Raw genomic sequence first — 22445 nt, forward strand, 5'->3', positions numbered from 1 at the left:
TGGTGAAATTTGAGGTGGGTCCGATCTATCTGGACCTACATGACGAACACGCCTAGGCGCGTCCTGGCCTCCACTAGGCCTCCACCATAGATATGGGTTGTTATAAGGGGTGCCGGTCAGCCTAGACATGTAGGGCTGGTTTAAGGAGCTCGGCTGAATCGTGATTTGATTGGTTAGTTACCGGGCCATTTCGCACAGTGTCATTTGAGGAGCCCAAGTGCAATGGCGGATCTAGAATCCCATACTTAACGTGCCAGAGTTCAAGGTTTACATTGAACATCATCATAATCTCAACAAATAGTCTGAAAACAACAACAACTAAATGAATATTTAGAGCATCTCCAGCCGCGCCCCCAACAGGCCCCCAGGCCACTTTTTCAGCGTCGACGCCAAAAAAACGCCCCAGTCGCGCCCCCAGGACGACGAAAAGCGCCGGTTCGGCCCTTTTTTCCGCCCGGCGACCGCAGGCCGAACCCAGCGCACTGGGGGCGATCGGGGGCTCCGGCGCAAGGGAAAAGCGCGGCTGGCCCACACCCTCAGGTGAAAAGTCAAGATTTTCTTCCCCGACTCGCCTTCCAGCCCCCGCGCCCTCGGCCGCCATTAGCTATATCCCGGCGCCGGCCGCCGCCTTTCACAGCTAGATAGCCATTCCCCGCTGGAAAAATAGCAGAGGTTCGCCGAGGCAGCCCCTCCAACAACAGCTGGGCGTTTCCGGCCGCCGTTTTCGGCCGCGGAGGGGCAGTTTAGCGGCGAGTGCACGCCCACCGGGCGCAAGGTGTTCGGCGATTTGCCTACCTCGGCGATGGACTCGGATGACGAGGAAGCGCTCGCCGCGCTGCTGGAGGAGGAAGCCGAGGCCGACGTCCAGGAAGAGGAGCATCTGATGGTGCTCGCCGCCCTCGCCGAGCTGTTGGCGAGCACTGAAAAGCCGCGACGAGGTGGCTCGGCTTTTGGGCGGGTGAAAGCAAAAAACCGGCATCGTCTCGAAGGCTACTACATGCTCTACTCCGACTACTTCGCCGGTGCTCCACTTCACGGTGACAAAACATTTCGGCGCCGTTATCGGATGAGCCGAAAGCTCTTCCTCAGAATTGTGAATTCCATCCGGGAGTTCGACAACTACTTCAAGTGCAAGATGGATTGCACCGGCAAACTTGGATTCACCTCGATCCGGAAGTGCACGACAGCGATGAGGATGCTTGCATACGAAGCTCCCGGTGATTCACTCGACGACTATGGGCGCATGGCCGAGTCCACCAGCATAGAGTGTTTCTACAAGTTCTGTCGGGCAGTGGTGGCAGTGTTTGGACCGCAATACTTGAGAACACCCAATGCGGAAGACACTGCTCGGATCCTAGCACAGAATGCAGCAAGAGGATTTCCTGGGATGCTTGGAAGCATCGACTGCATGCATTGGAAATGGAAGAATTGCCCATTTGCTTGGCAGGGGATGTACAAAGGCGCCAAAGACGGTTGCAGTGTGGTACTTCAGGCGGTGGCCACACATGACCTCTGGATTTGGCACTCCTTCTTTGGTATGCCAGGAACTCACAATGACATCAACGTGCTGCAGTGCTCTCCTGTCTTTGCCAAGCTTGTTGAAGGTCATTCTCCTCCGGTGAACTTCGAGATCAATGGGCGACACTACAACAAGGGGTACTATCTAGCTGATGGCATCTATCTGAGATGGTCGACATTTGTGAAGACGATCTCAAACCCTGTGCCAGGAGGCAAGAACGCCTGGTTTGCGAAGATTCAGGAGGCTTGCAGGAAGGATGCCGAGCGGGCATTTGGTGTGCTCCAATCTCGATTTGCTGTTGTCCGGTACCCCGCTCAGACCTGGTCCAAAGATCAAATGTGGGAGATTATGACTTGCTGTGTCATCTTGCACAACATGATCATCGAGAGCGAGCAAGAAGACCCAGTGTTTGACACTGAACCATACTACAGGCAGGGTCCTCTAGCCGAAGTTGATCACCAGCTACCGGCAACCTGGACTGCCTATCTCAGTATGCGTCAGGAGATCCGAGACCCACAGGTGCATCATCAACTGCAGAAAGATCTGATTGAGCACCTATGGAGGCTCAAGGGGGACGCCGGGCGTGACGTGTGATGAAATATGAGTTTTTATTTGTTGAACTATATAATTTGTATTGAACTATTTGTTGTGGTACTATTTTATTGAAGTATTTGATTTTTCTGTGATGAAATATGTGATAAGAAAAAAATTGTGTTGATAATTGAACACCGAGACACAGCGAACCACGCCGAATATGGGCCTATTCTCGCCCATATGGGCCCTTAATGGAGCTGAAAAGTGGGCCAATTTTGACGCCTGGGGGCGAGCTGGGGGCGACGACTGGGCGCAAAACCGCCCCAGCGCCGATTGTATCGCCGGCTCGCCCCAGGGGCGATTTTTATGCGTTCTGGGGGGCCAACGGCTGGAGATGCTTCCTCTGTAAAATTTAAACGAGCATATAGTAAAATGTATTTCGCAACTTGGGAGGGGTGGCATCCAGGGCACCCCCACATGCTCGGCTAGAGAAGCATGTGGATAAAACTTTTCCAACTGCCGCAATACGTGGCGCTCCTGTTTTGGTTACCCAGCTGAGCACGAGAAGACAGCAAAGAACGGAGTCACTGACATGTGGACAAAATGGCGGTGGGACCCAAATGTCAGTTTACGTGGCATGGATCTCACGGAGGTTCTGCGTGCGCGCAACGAGCCACCACCCCGTCCGACCTGGCACTCGTCGTCGTCTCCCTTGCTCGGTCCCTCCTCTACAAACCTATCCCCGCCCGTCCGCCGTCGCCGCCACCGCGAAACCCTAGACCGCCGCGAGCAAGCGTGAGCTCCATTAGCGAGCCTCACACAACATGGATTGCGGCACAGCCTCGCACGGCGCCCTGCTCGCCGCCGCGCCGCTCGCCGTCCGGCGGCCCCGGCTGCTGCCCCTCTCGCCGCCGCCGTCGACGCCGTCCATTCAGGTCCTTGTTCAGATCTCGCCGGCGTTCTTCTGCACGGGCCGATACGGCCTTCTGTTGTAAGATTCGTAGAGAGCGGAGCTAATCAGCATGTGCTCATGTGCGATTAGATGGGAAAAGTTGGGATTAAAAACCTTTTTTTTCTTTGGAAAGGATTTCTGAAAGTTGAACACTGGAAAAAGCAAGGAACCGTCGTTGTTTCTTGTGTTGATGTGTATTGAATAATCTAATGTGTGGTACTTTATTATCGTTGATGCAGATTCAGAACCGACTTTATTCGATGTCACTGCTTCCGCTTCGAAAGGCCCGAGGCATGGGAATATGCGAGGCTTCTCTAGCAAGTAACTACACGTATGTGATTTCCACTATGAACTGCATTGCATGTCTTGTTAGACTGTACCACACCATGCAGCGCACAACAATTTGCTTGCGCTAGTCTGCTAGATTGTCTGCGGCAATGTGTTGGTCGTGTCAAAATAGTTCTGATGGGAATCTCTTGGCTTGGCAGGCAGACATCAGAGTTTGCTGATTTGGATTGGGAGAACCTTGGTTTTGGACTCGTGCAAACTGACTATATGTATACTGCAAAATGTGGGCCAGATGGGAACTTTGACAAGGGTGGAATGGTGCCGTTTGGGCCAATAGAAATGAACCCAGCATCCGGAGTCCTGAATTATGGACAGGTTTGTATGGGAGGTACAAACTCCTTGATTCGTGTCTCTGGCAGACTGTACTAATGTTTTGAAGGCCTAAATCTTCTTGTTCTGAAATTGTATCGGTTATGATTTGTAGGGATTGTTCGAAGGCCTAAAGGCGTATAGAAAAACTGATGGCTCCATCCTGTTGTTTCGCCCAATGGAAAATGCAATGAGGATGCAAACTGGCGCCGAGAGGATGTGCATGCCTGCACCTCCTGTCGAGCAATTTGTGGATGCAGTAAAACAAACCGTTTTAGCAAACAAGAGATGGGTCAGTCGTCTATCTGAAATGTTGGGTCATTTCCATTGTGCTATGTCATTGTTTATGTGCGCAATTTGATCATTTACCAAATATCTTATGCATCCAGGTGCCTCCTACCGGTAAAGGTTCTTTGTACATTAGGCCACTACTCGTGGGAAGTGGGGCTGTTCTTGGTCTTGCACCTGCTCCTGAGTACACATTCATTATTTTTTCCTCCCCTGTTGGGAACTACTTTAAGGTTTGCATCAAAAAATTTAACTTCTTTGTCCACTACTTTCATGAGATATTTTGCCCCAAATAAAAATAATAATTGGGCTATATACATTGTTGTACTTTCCACTTTGCATGATAACACAATTCAGACTAGAAATTATGTCATTTATTATAGTACTGTTTTTGCCTTTTTGGTTGATGATACACTAATCATGAATCAGATGTGGAATTCCAACTCACTTATGTACGAGTGTTCCCGTTTAGTTTTTTCAGTGCCCATTTAATTTGTCAGTGATATCTGCAGGAAGGATTAGCGCCAATAAATTTGATAGTTGAAGACAAGTTTCATCGGGCCACCCCTGGTGGAACTGGAGGTGTTAAGACCATTGGGAATTATGCCTCGGTAATTATGCTGTTAACTTTAGGTCCATTGTTTATGATTTGTTGGCTTGAATCGACAACTTTGCGATGCAAGTTTGTACCTACAGGAATTTGACTTTGCATCTTGAATTTCTGATATTTATGTTTCTGACGTCTTGATTTGATTTAATTTTTAATTTTTATTTGATGATTTTGGGCTTTCAGTGTTTAAAGTTCAAAATACAAAAGAACAATATCATGTTCTGATTGAAATAGGCCATGCCATCAGTACAATTATTTTATTGCTCTTAAATCTGATATGACAAAGCTTAAGCATAGCATACGCTTGAAAAGTTGAAATGGAATAATGTCGAGATATTTTTCAAAGTGGAATACTGTAACATAGATAATTATACCATGCATCTTTACCCTTTAAATCTGTCGTAGTCACTTCTACAGTTATTATTTTGTAGTAGCAAAGTAGCATTCACACACACATTGAATTCTTCTGCTAGGACTTCAAATTTACAACATTTTCTACTTAGTTCTAGAAAAATTGTTGATGGATTGAAAACATATTGGAATTACAAAGCCTATGTGTTATAATGGTAAAAACTATTTGTTATGATTGTGGATGCTCATTTATCCTCAAGTCCACTATCTTCCGGTTGTTTAAATTGTGGTCAAAGCCTATAGAATATAGATGCAATGGGTTATAAGGCTGGAATGGCCAGTCTATTCACTAGCTGAAATCCGTATTCAAAAACATCTTCTGCTATCTTCTCTGCTAACTGTGTTGAACTTGTGTATTCATGGCTTCTTCATTATCAGTATGTGTCCTTTTTGTTGAATAGGTCTTGATGGCACAGAAGATTGCAAAGGAGAAAGGTTATTCTGATGTTCTCTACTTGGATGCTGTTGAGAAAAAGTATCTTGAAGAAGTATCTTCGTGTAATATTTTTGTTGTGAAGGTAAGGCATCGCTGTCACTGTCAGATATGCTTGCTATTTTTGATAATAATAATCTTCAACCAGTTCAGGTAACACTGCTTAATTCTGAAAGCTACTACTGTGGTTAGATGTCCGGATATCCTAGTACCATCTTTACTTGAACTTAACGTATTTTGCTTAAAGGGCATATTTGTCCTTTCTATGTAAAAGGAAAAAAGGCGAAAACTAAATCATATGCAGAATTGTTGAACTGGAGTAGATATCTTGATTTCAAAATACTTTTGGCTTTCAGCACATGTGCCTGCCATATCAACTATGGAAACCAAAACATTATGGTTTTTATGAGCACGTGGTTGATAGCAACATCCATTAGCATGGCCCTTCCACTTATGGAATATGAGCTGATAAAGGAATAAATTTCATACCTTTGAACAGATTACTTTGTGGAATCCATCAACATATCAGCATTATTTCATAGATAACGATTTGGATATCCTAGTAATATAGCAGCATCAATGACTGTTCCTTAAGATATAGCACCATCTGGCTGATCTACACCTGTTAGGTTTGGCATGGTTGTCTACCTATCACCTTGGTTTCTTATAAATGTTGCAGAACAATGCTATCATCAGAATGATGAGACTGATTACAAACAGTTATTTTAGCACAATTCTTGTCTCTTTTATGCATGTCGTTTGTAACTTTGATCTTATTTCTTTAGTTGCTATTTGGACCAGGGCAATGTTATTTCAACTCCAGCAATAAAAGGAACAATATTGCCGGGCATCACAAGGAAAAGTATAATTGATGTTGCTCTGACTAAAGGCTTCCAGGTATTATTTGTCAATCCCATGAATCGAAAGTCGAGATTGTTATGTTGCCGATCAGTTTGTCTAGATAGTTTCCTGTGATTGGCAGTTAACTATAGCATTGTGCGATGAAGAGTGAGCATATTTAAGTGTGCTAGGTAGTGGTAAACTGGTAATTGCTTTTGTGTCCCAATCTCCAGGATCCCTTTGTTTATAATTTTTATTAAGTGCCTTTGCAAGTTTCAAATTATTCCAAAAAACAGCTGTATATTGGAGGAGGATTCACTATGAATCTACAAAAATTTGTGAGAAAAGCTTCCATTTGTGTGATGCACGAAGAAGCAAACGGTAGCATTGCTATTTGCTATTATAGATCACCATATTTATCTTTTTGTGCAGCGCATTTTTCATTAAGATTCGTAGACCAACTGTACGTTTTAACATGTATGTGTGGAAATACTATTTGTAGCTTGTAAATGCACTTTGTGAAACTTTCAAAATAAATGATCACTGTGGTTTAGGAGCCAAAAATCCGCTCTCGTTAGGTACAGCACATCCATGTTTTGTTAATCGTATTCCTCAATCCTTGACCTTCCGTTATGAATGAATATCAACAGCGGACATTTTTCTTGTACGAATAATACATTTGTGAAAATATAGCTCATTTCTCCTAGCGGCGTGGATCCAAGTAGAAGAGGCAAAATACTGTTCTGAAACTGCTACTGAAAATATCTGAAAGCGTGTTGTCAAATTCTGTTTAACACTTTTGCATGTATTTTTGATTTTGGAAGGTCGAGGAGCGGCTTGTGTCGGTGGATGAGTTGCTTGATGCCGACGAAGTGTTCTGCACAGGGACCGCCGTCGTTGTGTCTCCCGTAGGCAGCATTACATATCAAGGGAAAAGGTAAAACTACCTCTATTTGTTCCTTGAGAGCTGGAGCTCCTAGCTGAAACGTGTGCGTCCTTAGATCAAAATCCAACTTGTCTCTCGAACGAACTCGGATATTCATTCCTCCATGAGTTCCACCACAGTAGCGCACGAGATCTCATGCCCACTCACTGGCTTGTGCTTTGCAGGATAGAGTATGCTGGCAACCAGGGAGTCGGCGCGGTGTCTCGGCAACTGTACACCTCGCTAACAAGCCTCCAGATGGGCCAGGTGGAGGACCCCATGGGCTGGACCGTGCAACTGAATTAGCCAACAATCTTTGCCTGCCATCGTCGCGCGGATGGGTTCACCCTGTTCTCTGCCTGGATTAAAACATGATGATGGATGGGGTTGCAAGGTCTTGTGTATCTTCAGTCAGTTTTGTAGGCTCTGCCCAAGTGGCGTCCCAGTGTGCATCTGTAGATGGTGGCGCATAAGATGCGTAGCCTCTCCTGGTATGCGCCTTTTTTGAGGTTTATCAATGCTGTGGAACTGGAAACCGTAGCCTTTGTGGTGACTAGTGAGCAATGTAAAGTAGGATAAATTTCTTGTACTTGCCATGTCGGGTGTCTTGGTTTTTCTGGAGTGGTTTGTGATGATAAGAATAAGAATAAGAGCTTGGTGTGCCGCAGTAGCATGATGTACTGTTCCTTGCCGTAATAAAAGAGCTCAAGGAGAAACCCGACCTTGATGAAAGCCAAGCTGGCGAATGTTGCGCAATGGCTGGCACTCTTTATCACCGCTCGTTCATATAGCTAGGCTGTCACGTTTGTGCTGGACGGACTTGGCGGTTGGCATCACAAACGGTCTCTACGAGTCCACAGTTCGTGTGCCCACCCTGCGTTCTAAGAGGAAATGCTATAGACTGTCCTAGGAGTAGTTGTTTGCATCGATACCAGGAGGGCAATATCCATCTGGACCGTACGCTCATCACGGGAGTACTACGTGCACTACCGAATCGACAGCGACTTTTGCCTACGTGCACTAGAAACGCGCTTGTCCTACTACCCCACCCTCATGCAAGTAACTCGGTGTTAGCCAGTACAGGGTCCACCAACGCTCGGCTTAACACCAACATTACGCGCTGCATTTTGCTTTGTCTGGTAGTACGTACCCTTTTTTTAGTTTGAAGATCCTACCCAACTCGACGACTGAGCAGTATGCACCTATCTCTATTTTTTTTTGGTTTCAAGATCCTACCAGACTTGACGACTGAGCAGTACTGTATGTGCGTCTGCGTTCCAAGATCCAATTTAAACAGCCAGAAGAGATAGGTGAGTCCGATCCAGCGACTCAATAAAGGGCTGAAATAGGTTGCCCGATTTGGGTAGGTACAGATCGGGAATAATATCCATCCCATCCCATCTCAAGCGGCTCAGCTGTACCTGTACGTACACAGGGACAGTACAGTACTCCCACAGTCCTATCCTACCTAGGCCAATGCCGCACTAAATTTCATCGACGCGTCCGGCGTTCGCTTTGCATAATGGAAGCCCAAAAACTCCCAAGGCAGTACATTATTATATAGCCGCTGCAAAAAGTTACTGAGGCTACATTTTCTCTGAATAAATCCCCATCAGTTAGTCAGTCCAACCTTCCGATGACCATCTGGCACTAGTTATTATCTAGCTACCTTTTTTTTTTGAGGGAATTATCTAGCTACCTTTGGTATAGAACTGAGGGCCGCACGGTGGTGTGGCTGGGATCAGGGCCAGGTGATGTCGCCGATCTTTGTAAAAATCCCTTTTCACCCGCCAAAGAAAAAAGAATCACACGATTTTACAGCTGATGGTTCCATCGGAGTTCGGAGGACACCATGTTATTCCAGTGGAAAACCGTGAGATCCATTCCATCCACGAATATGTCCATTTCAGGACAGGAGGAATAAATGGCAAATAGGGTGTCTTCAAGCAGACACCACGCGGGATCGACGATGACATCGCGCAAGCCGCAAGGCAAACCAAACCAAACACGGCGAGGCGATGCCAAAAAGTTGCCATCTGAGTCAGATCGGATGCGTCTGGGTTTAGGGCACTCCGCACCCCGCACTCGCTGTCGTGCAACGCAAGGTAGCATTAGGGGAAACTAACCAAGTGTCAAGTCCCTGACCTAAACCTAACGACCCCCCTGTTGCAACAGTGAGTCTGTGACTGCCTCCGCTACTGGCAGCTGGGCCTGGCTCCTTTCTGAATCAGACTGCAGGTGTAAAGCTCACTGCTTGCCAGGCCCACCCGGATAGATCCCATCTCAACCACTACCCCTTGTCTCTAGCTAGTGCCAGTAGAATAACAAGCCGCATCTTGGTTCTTGGGAAATGAGCGCTGTTTTTTTATTTCTGTTCTACAAAGGACAATCAGCTGCCCTGTGTGATAGATCAACTGGCCTTGAGTTGTTCATAAATATAAGATGTTTTGGATATTTTAAAATGGAGTATATGCAGACTGAAATAAGTGAACAAATGCATATACATTTGATTTAATTTTGTTAGGACATTTTATATTTTATTTTATTATTTGTGGGTAGAACATCTTATATTTGTGAACAAAGGGACTATTTCCAAGGCTATGGTCCAGTAATTCTAGCCTTCCAGGCTTAACTGGGTGTGTTGTTCTTCTATTTTACATGTAAATTATGGACAATAGACTAAGATCAAGTTGATATGAAAACATAACTAGTATTTGCGATATCGAGGATGTAGACGACCAACAATCACAAAAAAAAACAAGAAAAACAAAATGGCATGACCACATGTATGCTGGAGCAATCAACAAGACACAATAGCAAAACCCCAACATCAATCATCCTTGTTGGCGGAAGGTTCTCCAAAGCTACGCCTCCATGAAAAGAAAGGCAAGTGAGCATCATCGTCGCGACATCCTACCTTCGTCATGGATTTTGCCCACGTAAAGCAAGTTCGATACGTTTTCGAGGCAATACCTTCAACAAGAAAACAAAATAACCAATCAAAATTAGGTCTAGAGTTTTCGCACCAGACTCTAGAACCGATACTCAAGGAGCAACAGCAAACCGAAGTCGCCATATATTGCGGCCCCACTCGCGAAGCTAATATTGTCGGAACTCCTTGACTGACAATGCAGAACATTTGTATGCCCTTAAGCATCTTACCAGTTGAAACGCCTCTGAAGAGTTTTGCACAAAAAAAACGCCTCTAAAGAGCGTTCTTAAATCCTCTCTCTTATGGGTCTAGCTGGTTCACATGATTCCGGAAGCATGTTTGGAATAGCATGAGATGTTGAAACCTACATGAATTGAAAACACAAGAATTCATAATACAGACCGCTTGGTTGCATTGTAGAAAAATGCAGGAACTTTGATACATCGTTAGGTGCATGGTATAATTGTCATAGAAAAATTCATGAGTTTCACCCTCAATATTTTTCTTCTTCAAAATTGCATGCAAAATGGACCATAGGAGTATTTCCTACGATTTACAATCCTACAAACCAAACAAACATTCCTTAAAAAAAATCAATGGAATCTCATCGAACCAAACATGTTCCATAACAACTTGGGGGAGGTTATTTTTGCAGCTTGTCACTTTCTTTTCTTTTGCAATGATGCACTCGAGGCGGAGATTATAGCTATACGGGAAGGGATGTCATTGGCCATTGAACGATCTACTCTCCCTATTTTGGTGCAATCCGACTCCGCGGGAGCTCTTTCTTCACTGTCAAAATTTTCCCTCGCCAAATTGCCTTATGGTCACTTGATGGAAGATATAAAGATGCTTATGTTGGAGCGGGAGTTTGTTCCGGTTAAGATAGGCCGTTCTCAAAATAGGGTTTCTCACTATCTAGCTAATCATGCTCGCACAGCTCGCAGTACCGCTTGTTGGTTACAGCGAGCCCCCCCCCCCCCCCCCTTTTATTCAGAATCTTGTTTTAGCAGATTGTAACCCTATTACCACGGAATAAAACTCTGTTTTACCCCGCAAAAAAGAAAACATGTTCCATACGACCCTAAACCCCGATCAAATCTTGCCTCACCATATAACGTCACCAACTGAAGATTTGAACATCTGAAGCATGTTTGGAATAGCATGAGATATTGAAACCTACCGGAATCGAAAACACAAGAATTAATAAAAGAAACCGTTTGGTTGCATTGTAGAAAAATGCAGGAATTTTGATACATCTTTAGGTGCATGGTATAATTATCATAGAAAATTCATGGGGTTCACCTCAATAGATTTTATTCTTTTCGAAACTGCATGCAGAATGCACCATAGGAGTATGTCCTACGATTTCCAGTCATACAAACCAAACAAACATCCCTTAAAAAAATCGATGGAATCACATCAAACCAAACATGTTCCGTACAACCCTAAACCTTGATAAAATCCCGCCTCACCATATAATGCCACCAACTGAAGATTTGAACATGCCAAAACGGTATTATTCAAAATGAATTTTGTCTAGATACTACTCCGGAGGCAATTCCTGTAGCTCGTACGCTCCAAAAGAAATTCTTCAAACACATTATTGTAATAAGATGGCTAAAGTGAAGCACACCACATGACCGACTAGCAGTTTGATTGATTGCTAATAGTGGCGGCAAAACAAAGAAACAGTGTTTTAATTGTCTGCATATAAACTACAACTACAGACCACAACTGTTGATGAGGATTTGAGTGGGGCAGCACCTCTTTTCTTTCCGGGGAATATAAAAGCCGGCGGCCTGAGACAGCTGATAGGTAACAAACCATCACCGTCGGCATCGTTATCCGATAACCATGACGGTATCCCTCACGCGTGTGGTTGGGTTGGGTTGGGTTGCAAGCACATGTTTACCCCGTTTGTATTTCGGAATGAGATTTCCAGGTCGAAACCCCCTCCGCCTCCGATAATCATCGCCTTCTTGGTTAATGCAGCCTGTATAATCCCCTCTTTTTTAAGACCACTCTGTCCAATACTCTACCTCATATACTAGTGCTAATGCTCAAATAATACTACTAGTGCAGTGCAGAGACAAAGGTACCAGATCAGAGCGCCTCCAGCTTGCTTGCTTGCGGGCGTCGCCTACCTCCACTCCGCTTTTTCTCCGCGCGAGCGAGAAAATGCTGGCGCACTCGCCGAAAGTGGCATGTGGTGGGCGGCCTGCTACCGTGCCGTAGCCCCGCCCCCCGCCCGGTGCGCTCCCTCCGTTCCATTCCATCCACACCGTCCCGTTCCACTCCATTCCTTTCCTTTCCACCAAGGAAGCAACCAAAGCGGAGCCGACGCTGACCCGGGTAGGGGTAGCTTGGGTTGGGCGAGCTGATTCCCGCTCCACGGAAAAGAAAAGAAAAGAGAAGAAAACAAGAGCAAAGCAGCCCACGCCCACCGATTCCTTTCTTCCCCGCCCGCCCAAAGCCGAAGGATGGGCGACAGCGCAGGGCCGACCCAGACCCAGACCCAGGCGACGCTGTGAGGATCGATTCTCCAGGTGGCTGTTTCTATGTGGGAGGAGACTGGAGAGAAGAGGCCGGAGAGAGAGGGGAAAGCGGCCGGCTGCTGAGGCTTCCCCCCGGTCGTGATCTGTGATTCATTCGTCAGGTAGGTAGGTTCCCCGTGATCTCTCTTGGATGGATGGGTGGATGGGTGGGTGTGTTCGTTAGTTGGGATCTGCGGTGTTTTCTGTTGGTGGGGATTTGTTTTGGCTGTTTGGGTTCATTTCCCCTCTTGTTTTAACCAATTGACAGTCTGGTGAGTTCTCATGCTTGCAACAAGATGTGAGCTTGTCAGATATAGTTGTTGAGTATAGCTGATAATTAGCTGGATTTGTTCAGCAAAGTTTTTTTTATCAGAAACTTCCATTTGCTTCATTAAGATTTACTGTACTAGTTTGATTGATTATTGGGTTCATCAGATATCTGCCAATCTCCCCTGTTTCTGCGGCCGAACAGTCTCAGTTCTACCCATCTTGTCTTCAGAGTTCAGAGAGATATCATTCCTTCGCAATTCAAAATCCGGCTGCTAACTTGTGTTGATCTACGTGCAGTGATCCAAGAGATTATTAACTGTACAAAACAGTACAAGAGACAAGAAACAGCAGATTGTTCTGAAATGGGGAGGCGAAGCAACAGGCGGTCCGCGGCGCAGGATGACACCAATGTCGGCTGCGTCTGGGGCCTAATGCGCATGGTCTATTTCCGCCGCGACCCCAGATTCCTGATGGACGCGAAGCAGGCGGGCGGGAGGCATAAGCTCCGGGAGATCACAGGTCAAAATAAAATCATCTCTTTTACGCATCATAGGCTCATTGCTGCTACCAAATTCAGATGGTTCAAGTTGCTTTTGAATTTCAGATGCTGTCACCTGTCCAGTAAGGTTACTAGTTTCACACGAAAACCACACAACGAGTTTGCGTAGTGTTATAAGAAAATCGAAAGAGGTGATTTTGCTTGGTTGCTTTCACTGGCTTGTTTCGCAGAATTATATTTACAGTTTAGAAGTGCAACCTGTGTGGCTGGATGAGTCGTGTCATTCCCTGCGCTACTTTTAGGTTGAGTTTAATAAGATCGGTCACTGCTTCTGATGCCCAATCCAGAACTAGTAAATGATGAATGTTAAGATAGTTCAGCAAAGGAATGTGCATCTTGAATTTTCTCTTGACTTGTAATGTTATTGCACAATATTCTTATGATGGACACTATATTTCTTTTTCAGACGGAAGGGACTCAGGGAAGAGGCCTAGGGATTTTGAGGAAATCGAAAAAGATGATGTAAGTTAAACAAACTAAGAAAATTAAGGTCTCAGGAGTAAATTCACTTTCATAGTTCATTGACTACTGTGTGTAAATGAAACCATTTCATTGACTGCTGTGTGTAAATGAAACCATAATTTTTCAAATCTGCGAGTATCATGGATCCATACAGAAACATCGGTTTTCCTAAAACAGTTCTGTTTTACTTTCTCTGTTTTTCAGAACATAGAAAACGGCCCTTTGCAGCAACCAACCGTCAAAAAACTTATGGAGGAAGAATTGGGGCGTGTGAATCTTTTGAGGACAGTTCCAAACAACGAGGTTCAGAGAAGATTAGCTGATCTGGGAAATGACCTATCTCTTGATGGAAATTCAGAGCATACAAATAACACAACAGGAACTTTAAATCACGGCACGGATATCTCCGTGTCTCGTTTATCTGGGTCAGTGGATTCTGAGGGTTCTAAGAGCTTGAACCACGCTGAATATGATCTCGAATCTGTCTTGGCAAGCTTCTTAGGTGAGATTTATAGGTGCCACAATGAATGTCCACATGATGATTGCAAGAGTAATAGTGAATTGTGTCCTTCATTGAAGTCCCTAATCCATAAGAAGCTTAATGACTTAAGCAATCTTCAATCCAATATTGATTGTGAGCAACCTCAAGAGAGCAAGGGAGAAAAGCTACTGGCTGGTAATGGCATTTCTAGCAGCAGGACTGTTCAGTCCAAGGAATTCAAGGATGCTCTGGAGATACTGGGTTCAAACAAGGAACTTTTCCTGAAGGTGCTTCAGAAGCCTAATTCACATATGTTGGACAATATCAGAAACCACCAAAACAGTAGATTGACAACCAAGTTAGAGCCCAATAAAAATCTTGGAGAAACTAATTCCCTTGAAGAGACAAGAGGCTCAAATCATGACTTGTCTGCACCGGCACAGGCTAAGGAGAGCAAACATATGTTCTTCTGGAGGAAAGACAAGTCGAAAATAAAGCAGATGCTACCAGAAGGAATTAATGGATCTCAGCTTGTTAGCAAAATAGTTATTCTGAAGCCAAATCCAGGAAAAGGAATTGATCAGACAGTGACAAGCAGTGCAAGATATTTACATCAGCAACCTAGTACCTCTCAAACTCCAGAGTACAGTGGGAGGGAAACCTCAAAATTTTCAATCAAAGAAGTCAGGAGGAGATTCAGAATTGTGACTGGTGAGACAAGAAGAGAAAGAAATGCAGCACCTGCAGATGACCTTCAAAGAGTTTCACGTTGGCATTCCATGATTGCAACGAAGAAGAGTTCTGGGTATCACACACAAGGGAGCTTGGCAGACAAATCTGCATCAAATTTTAAGAACGACATCGCCAGACCTTCAACCAGCAGCAAGCAAAAGCAACAAAATGGCGGCGAGACTGAAATTAGTGGTCATATAGCAGTGCCACAAGATGATTCTATCTTCTACAAGGAGGCCAAGAAGCATTTAACAGATATGCTAAAGGATAACAATAAGTCCGGCAACTATCCAACAGCCCAGGTCTCAAAATCCTTGGAAGGAATGCTTTCGCTCCCTCACTGCGATGTGTCATCTCCTAGGAATAGCCGTAGTGGAAAATGCCACACTGATCTCTCACCTGAAGAGACGGATTCTTGCCTTGTACCCATGGTTGACAGTGAAGAAACTACACAAGAGAGCAGTCAATCATGGGACGACTCACTGAGCAACACTGCACATTGTCCTAGTATAGCAGTTGATGATCAGGTGGTTGTTCAGGACAAATGTAGCATGAAAGAAGAACCACAAGAAGGTAACCTTCTATAGTTGCATGAATCATCAGGTTGAATTGAGTGGTACATATTTTTTATCATCAAACAGAAATAACTCTAGAATCTTGTGCAGGACAAGGAGATGTTACTGATGTGGTAGACACCATATGTATGGAAGAAATTGGAAAAATAGATTGTTCTGAAACAATCTGCAACACACAATCCATCTCAGCAGAACTATGCAGAGATAGCCCGCAGCCAGTAAGCTCTCCAAAAAAAACATAGCATTGTCTCATGTTTTTGTTGTGATATTATTTATGTTAACGTCGCATGTTTCATTTATAGGATATGATAGAGGAAGCAGAGCAAGGAAAAGAACCTGTTAAAATCTTGCTGAGCTATCCTGAGAGCATTGTTGAATTGGAGCAGCAAGAACCAGGAACACCTGAACCAAGAGCATCGGCCAAATTTATCTCAGATTGTTCCCCCGAGCTAAGCCATGACAAGCAAGAACAGCCCAGTCCTGTGTCTGTTCTTGATTCATTCTATGAAGATGTTGCAGATCCTGAATGCGAAAACATTAAACAATGTGAGCCCAATTACATAAATATATGTAACCCTTTTGCCCATTCCCAGTAATAAACAATCTGTTCAAATAGATCTGTATGACTTAACCCTTTTGTGACATACAGGTGATCTGCATGAAGAGTTGCGTGGAGCCCTGTACTTCCCAGATAACGAATCAGATCTAAAGGTCTTTTGGGAGGACAAGAATGTCCGATTAGATTATATAAAGTTGGTTTTGGAGCTCTCGGAATTATGCGCAGAACAGAATTTAGAGGTATGGTATCTGGAGGATGAGTTAATCAGCCCTTGCCTGTTGGAAGAACTACCAAACCAAGGTGATCAAATAGATGATCTGAAAATTCTGTTTGACTGTATCTGCGAAGCTCTAACAGAGATCCAGGAGAGATATTTTAGACTCTCTTCTTGGTTGTCGTTTCTCAAACACGACATACGGGCACCTCCAATGGGAGAAGACCTCGTCGCAGAAGTTGACAAATATGTTGACGATTACCTCCGACATAGTTTTCCAAGTACATTAGACCATACAATAAAAAAGGATTTCGAAGTTCGGACATGGATGGACATTCGGTCGAAGACTGAAGGGATCGTTGTGGAGATATGGGAGTTTGTGTTAGACGAACTTATCGATGAGGCTGTTTTCGATTTGTGGATTTGAAGCTCTGATCAGGTCCCCTGTCGGTGGTGCTTTGTGAGGGGTATACACACTAGGTATAACTGTAGAGGTTTTCATGCTGACAATAACACCATTTTACGTGGCAGAATAACACGGGCTGTTTTGTTTGGCCTGTTTGAGTAAAGTAATGAGAGTGTGAACTTCAACGACGTTTTGCTCGTCGAAGTGTGTATAACTGCAGCGGAAGAAACTTCTCTGATGCATGACAGCGGAAGTTTCGACCTGCAAACCTCCCAGCCGTGCAGCTTGTCTAGACTAGATGAAGTTTGGGCAGCCCGTCACAGCCATGCCTCTTGGACAGCTAAAATGCACAGCAGTCTGAAGGCTTTGCGGATTTTCCTCTTGTACATTGTGATCAGAGGTGATCACACATGTATATTTTTTTCTTTTTGTGTTTGTGTGTACATGTGTAATAGTTTTTCGAGAATCACACATGTGTAACAGTTACCATAATACTATATGACAGATCAAATGCTACTGCATGGTCTTCATTTTGCGAAATATCGGTGTCTTTTCAGTTAAGTTGGACCACGCTTTGTTTCCTTGGATAAACATGTGCGCTGCCTGTACTTGCTGCTACTCAAAGTGGATGTCAACTACATGTGTGTGTGTGTGTATGAAGTGCAGTGCATTTGATCATCAACCTTTCTAATGTTATCGCAGTAAATTCTACTAAACCGGAGGTTTTCAGCGAGTCAAGTTGCATGGTCATGAATGTGCCTGACTAATTCTTTGTGTTATTAGGTTGGATGTTTGGGTCGTCTAAGGATATATAACAAGCTTTTTGACAGCCATAGGTACCAAGATCGATGAGCAAGAAAGAGGGGCAAATCAGACACACTGCTGGTCAGACACAACCTGAAATCAGATGAAAAAGCCAAAAAAGAATATCTTACAGGACTCACTGTTAGTCAGACAAACTCTGCATATATTCTTTGCAAGATATATAGACCTTACAAATCCTTGACTACGTCAGTAGTAGAAATCTCACGGTACAAAAGTTACCGTAAGATCATCATCATCCTAATCTACGCCGTTTCCCATCACAGAGAGCTGGGAACAAGGCTCGAAAGTAAGTACATTTTGCTCTTAAGAGCATTCATTCGTTCATTCTCTCGACGAATCTGTCCGTCAGGTTTGGTCCGTCGCTCACTGTTCATTTCCTGGCAGCCTTGTCGGCAAAAAGAACTTCGTCCGTCCACGAGACGATGTTGAACGCCAGGCTCTCCAGCACCCTCGAGTAGCTCTCCAGGATCGCCTGCCCAACATCCTGCAAAATGAAAATCATCCATCTCGCCCGATCAGAAAACAGCATTTCATCTACATCAAGATCAAGTGTGTGATGAACTGATGATCATGTCAAGTTCAGATAGAAATGATGATGTCAAGTTCAGATAAATGTATGTATCTTGGTGTCAAATTCAGATGATGCAGATATGGGATGCGGTTGTTGATTTGATTGGCTACCTTGTTGAACTGGATCTTGCTGGTGTCGAGGGTGGTCTGGGAGAGGCCGGGGAAGCGGTGCTTGATGCAGAGGAGGAGGCTCTCGGCCCTGCCGGCCAGCGCCACGTTCTTGCCGCCCTCGCCGCCGTCGTCGGCGGCCGCGGCGAGCTCCTTCACCCGGCTCCACTGCGCCGACCTGCCCACGCCGTGGCTCGCGGTCGCCTTGCGCCGCCACACGTACATGGCCGCCTCCACCCGGTCGGCCAGCGCCAGCGCCTCGTGCTCCGACGACACGTCCACGCAGTCCAGCAGGTAGTCCGGCGAGAACTTGTCGGAGCTGTGCATGGCGCGGTACACCGCGTCCCCCACGCTCGCCTTGCCGCTCTTCGGGAGCAGCGCCATGAACGACTCCGGCACCTCCATGTCGCTCAGCACGCCGCTGTTGATGGCCACGGCCGCCTTGTGGATCTGGTTCGCGCAGTCGCGCCTCTGCCGGAGCTCCTTGCGCGCCTTCACGGACAGCCCGCCCTCCGGGACGCACGGCACCGGCACCCACCACTTGTCCTCGTTCCGCTGGGTCGTCGTCGTAGACCGCCGGAACGACGACGACGGCGAGGACGACGAGGTCACCGACCCGAACGACCTCGTCCCGGCGTCTGCGTACCAGAACTCTGCCTTCTGGAAGCTGTCCATGATCTCCTGCGCATGTCAACGACGCATTTTGTTGGCATTGATCAGAACTCGGAACAAAGAAAGATCATCACCTCGTCGTCGGAAGAAAGATCATCTACTGTACTTACGATGAGCATGGCGTCGAGCTTCTCGAGGGCGGGGAGGTTGATGTAGATGTCGGATCTTGGCCTGGTGGCCATGACCTCGACGCGGGTGCCGTCGGAGAGCGGCTGCGTGGAGGGGTAGAACTCGACGATGTAGTCGCAGACGGCGAGGAGGCAGTCCATCTCCCTCCTCCACATGGCCTTCTTCCCCGCCGGCAGCGGCTCCAGCTTGTGGCAGTTCCCGAACACCGTGGCGTAGAGGTTGGTGATGGCGTTGGAGATGGCGACGGCGGTGCACACGCCCTTGCCGCCGCCGGACATGTCCTCGCCCAGCAGCAGCTTGGAGAACCGCTCCTTGACCAGGTCCAGCTCGTCCTCGGCGGAGCGGCGGTCGAGCACGTCGGCGCGGGGCTTCATGCTGAGCCGGCTGAGCGCGGCGGCGGGGGAGCCGCGGCCGCCGATGAGCTTGGACACGGCGGCCGTCCCGAAGGGCCCGCTGTGGTCAACGCTGCGCTCCGAGAAGGTGGACACGTCCGAGGCGGTGCGGCTGAAGTCCACCGTGTCGTGCAGGCTCGGCGCCGTGGACGACGACGAGCAGCACTGCGCCTCCGCCTCGGAGCTCTCGTCGGACAACGAGACCGACGGGCTGCTGCTGCTGTCAGCCATGGTTATTATTGGCTTCCTTCCTTCCTTTCTTCCGTCCTTCGTGCAGTACAGTTAGCTAGTCCTGCTTTATAAGGAAAGGGTCCCGGTGAATTCTCGCGACAAATCCATCGAAATGGGAGCACTGGACAAAATTTGAACTCCTGTGCGTGAAGTGCAAAATTTAAGCGCATTTCCCGAAATTTGAGCGATTCATTCTTGTTTTTAACATCTTGAGTTGCTGCTTTTTAGACGATGGCGAGGTGACTCCATACCAATCCACGGCTACTTGAGCATGCCATGCAGATCGCAAGAAAGTAGCCATGAAATGCTTTTGCTTTTGAATCTTCTTTAGATGCATGGGAAGAAAACAAGCGCGCCTTTTTGCAATTCCACCACACATTCTTCTTGGCTGTTGGATGCAAATCAAAGGAATAATATGGGAAGTTAAGCAAATTACCTTTTGTGCCGCTGATTTGATCCTAAGCCAATGATCTCCTTGGCCTTGCCATGCACTGGAAGAAGAAAAGCTCTTGTGTTCCCTCCAAGTGTTCCCTCTATCAGCTTTCTCTCTGCTCTGGCAGGTTTCCCTTTTCTCTCTCTCAACAATGGCAACGTGCAGAGGGGAGAAGCGGCAATGTGAGCAACGGATGGTATGTTTTTCCTTGGTCATGGAAAGTGGTCATGCCATAGGGAGGGATTAGTGATTTGTTTCCCTTATTTTACTGGTCGTGGGAAGGAAGTGTCTGTCTAAAGAAATCGGGGCAGGATTATGTTTGCGTGTATGAAATTAAGGGATAGTCAACCGTGGTATTGCTGGGCTGGATCATTGCTAATCTTTGTGATGTAGTATAATATTCTGTATATTGGACAGATAAAAGAAGAGGGGGAAATGTTTGTGTTACACATTTTAAGGCGAACCAACCTGTGGTTAGATGGTTAGAGGGACCGTGGTATCCCCGGCTCATCAGGGTTCAAATTCTGATGCTCGCTCGCATTTATTCCTGGATTTATTTCAGGAAGTGGGAGGAGACGTTCCCCTCGACAACGAGGTGCCTACGATGACTTCGTAAATTTCAAGATGATATGCCGGCTCAGTCTTTCGAAGGTGCTCATAGGGGTAGGGTGTGCGTGTGTGCGTTCATAGGAGTGAGTGTATGCGCGTGTATATGAGCGCTTGCGTCTGTACTGTGTTAAAAATACAGTTACACATTTTAAGCATTATACCATACAATGCATGTTTAAATGACACGGAAATATCACAGATAATCCATTAATCGAGAAAAGTGAACGAAAATGCCTTGCAACCTACAAAACTACAAATGGGCAGTTTAGACACCGAGGCTCTGTTTGGCATTGCAGTGGAAATCAATTTTCCACGTCGAGTTGATCTCCTTCTTCTAGTTGCCGAAAGGAGTTTTACATAAATTGGATTATTTGTGATCAAGATTCTTTTGGCAGGAGATAGCGAGAAAAAGAAATATCGATTGGCTAAATGGAGCGTGGTTTGCCGTCCCAAAGACCAAGGCTGGTTGGGCATTCATGACCTTGAGGTTAAGAATAGGTCCCTACTCGGTAAATAGTTGTTTAAATTACTAACGGAAGATGGTGTATGGCAAACCCTCCTCAGACGAAAATATGTGGGCTCCAAGGCAGTATCTCAAGTATATTGGAAGCCTGGGGATTCTCACTTTTGGGCGGGTCTAATGGCTACGAAGAAATATTTCTTTTGCTATGGATCTTTCTCAATTAAGGATGGCTCGGAAAATAGATTTTGGGAGGATAGGTGGCTAGGAAATGCCACTCTCCGGGAACAATATCCGGCTCTATACAACATTGTACGTCACAAGGGTGATACTATCGCCACGGTAATGGAATCATTTCCGCCAAATGTGACATTCAGAAGGGATTTATTTGGACCCAGACTATAATAGTGGAACATCCTGCTCCAGCAGTTGTCCACAGTGCAATTGTCACATGGGTCCGATGTATTCCGATGGAACCTACATGGGAATGGACAATTCTTAGTGGAGTCTATGTATAGAGCGTTAATCCAGTCTGATGTGCCAGTTGATAATAACAAGAAGATCTGGAAGATGAAGATACTGCTTAAGAATAAAATCTTCGCATGGTATCTTCGTCGTGGAGTCATTCTTACTAAAGATAACCTTATTAAGAGGAATTGGCATGGAAGTCCGCAATGTGTCTTTTGTCACCATGATGAGACAATAAAACATTTATTCTTCCAATGCAAATTGGCTCGTTCTATATGGTCAGTCATCCAAATAGCTTCTGGCTTGTATCCTCCTTGTAGTGTTGCTAATGTATTTGGCAACTGGCTACATGTGATTGATCACAGGTTTAGAACTCTTCTCAGGGTGGGAGCGCTTGCCATTATTTGGTCGCTTTGGCTCTGTAAAAATGATAAGGTTTTTAACGATAAAAGTACTTCTCTTATGCAGGTTATCTACAGATGTACCGGGACTATTCGTTTATGGTCCTCTCTACAACGTGTGGAGAATCGAGACCTGTTTATGAAGGTGTGTACACGATTGGCGGCTACGACGAGGGATACTTTTACCCAACATGGGTGGCAGCATGATCTTAGGATTGGCCCACCTCCGCTTTAGGCGTTATACGGATACT

At 45.8% G+C, this 22445-nt stretch overlaps 3 protein-coding genes across 5 annotated transcripts; 2 read left to right on the top strand and 1 right to left on the bottom strand.

Moving 5' to 3' along the window:
• Positions 1-2705: 2705 nt before the first annotated feature.
• LOC109766513 (branched-chain amino acid aminotransferase 2, chloroplastic) lies at positions 2706-7901 on the top strand. Its single transcript, XM_020325288.4, has 10 exons — positions 2706-2988; positions 3245-3336; positions 3494-3668; positions 3778-3954; positions 4052-4183; positions 4463-4561; positions 5373-5489; positions 6206-6301; positions 7069-7181; positions 7355-7901. The coding sequence occupies exons 1-10, from the start codon at positions 2878-2880 to the stop codon at positions 7473-7475; spliced, it is 1233 nt and encodes a 410-aa protein (XP_020180877.1). The 5' UTR covers positions 2706-2877; the 3' UTR covers positions 7476-7901.
• A 4280-nt stretch (positions 7902-12181) lies between these two features.
• Positions 12182-17436, top strand: LOC109766512 (uncharacterized). Of its 2 annotated transcripts, none has more exons than XM_020325286.4 (7): positions 12182-12760; positions 13206-13427; positions 13874-13929; positions 14134-15715; positions 15808-15935; positions 16020-16263; positions 16367-17436. In XM_020325286.4, exons 2-7 carry the CDS (start codon positions 13271-13273, stop codon positions 16915-16917), a joined length of 2718 nt encoding a protein of 905 aa, XP_020180875.1. In that variant the 5' UTR covers positions 12182-12760; positions 13206-13270; the 3' UTR covers positions 16918-17436. The 2 variants fall into 2 exon arrangements, with proteins under 2 accessions (XP_020180875.1, XP_020180876.1); XM_020325287.4 differs by having other exon boundaries at positions 12215-12764.
• On the bottom strand, positions 16452-20499 carry LOC109766517 (rop guanine nucleotide exchange factor 3). 2 transcript variants are annotated; one of them, XM_020325298.4, is made up of 4 exons: positions 20260-20499; positions 19182-19884; positions 18403-19080; positions 16452-18205 (listed from the first exon to the last, which is right to left on the bottom strand). In XM_020325298.4, the coding sequence occupies exons 2-4, from the start codon at positions 19821-19823 to the stop codon at positions 18092-18094; spliced, it is 1434 nt and encodes a 477-aa protein (XP_020180887.1). In that variant the 5' UTR covers positions 19824-19884; positions 20260-20499; the 3' UTR covers positions 16452-18091. The 2 variants fall into 2 exon arrangements, with proteins under 2 accessions (XP_020180887.1, XP_020180886.1); XM_020325297.4 differs by having other exon boundaries at positions 19182-19887.
• Between the last annotated feature and the right edge of the window lie 1946 nt (positions 20500-22445).

Source organism: Aegilops tauschii, chromosome 1 (assembly GCF_002575655.3).
Source record: "Aegilops tauschii subsp. strangulata cultivar AL8/78 chromosome 1, Aet v6.0, whole genome shotgun sequence".
In the NCBI taxonomy this organism is placed as follows: Eukaryota; Viridiplantae; Streptophyta; class Magnoliopsida; order Poales; family Poaceae; genus Aegilops; species Aegilops tauschii.

Bases quoted from the DNA above. Each gene is read 5' to 3' on its own strand.
- LOC109766517 (XM_020325298.4), bottom strand. From the start codon at position 19,823: ATGGCTGACAGCAGCAGCAGCCCGTCGGTCTCGTTGTCCGACGAGAGC. The intron at 19,081-19,181 runs GTAAGTACAGTA...TGACATGCGCAG, and splicing joins AGCTCGACGCCATGCTCATC to GAGATCATGGACAGCTTCCA. The intron at 18,206-18,402 runs GTAGCCAATCAA...TTCATTTTGCAG, and splicing joins GCAAGATCCAGTTCAACAAG to GATGTTGGGCAGGCGATCCT.
- LOC109766513 (XM_020325288.4), top strand. From the start codon at position 2,878: ATGGATTGCGGCACAGCCTCGCACGGCGCCCTGCTCGCCGCCGCGCCG. The intron at 3,337-3,493 runs GTATGTGATTTC...TTGGCTTGGCAG, and splicing joins TCTCTAGCAAGTAACTACAC to GCAGACATCAGAGTTTGCTG. The intron at 6,302-7,068 runs GTATTATTTGTC...TGATTTTGGAAG, and splicing joins CTCTGACTAAAGGCTTCCAG to GTCGAGGAGCGGCTTGTGTC.
- LOC109766512 (XM_020325286.4), top strand. From the start codon at position 13,271: ATGGGGAGGCGAAGCAACAGGCGGTCCGCGGCGCAGGATGACACCAAT. The intron at 13,930-14,133 runs GTAAGTTAAACA...TCTGTTTTTCAG, and splicing joins AGGAAATCGAAAAAGATGAT to AACATAGAAAACGGCCCTTT. The intron at 15,716-15,807 runs GTAACCTTCTAT...AATCTTGTGCAG, and splicing joins GAAAGAAGAACCACAAGAAG to GACAAGGAGATGTTACTGAT.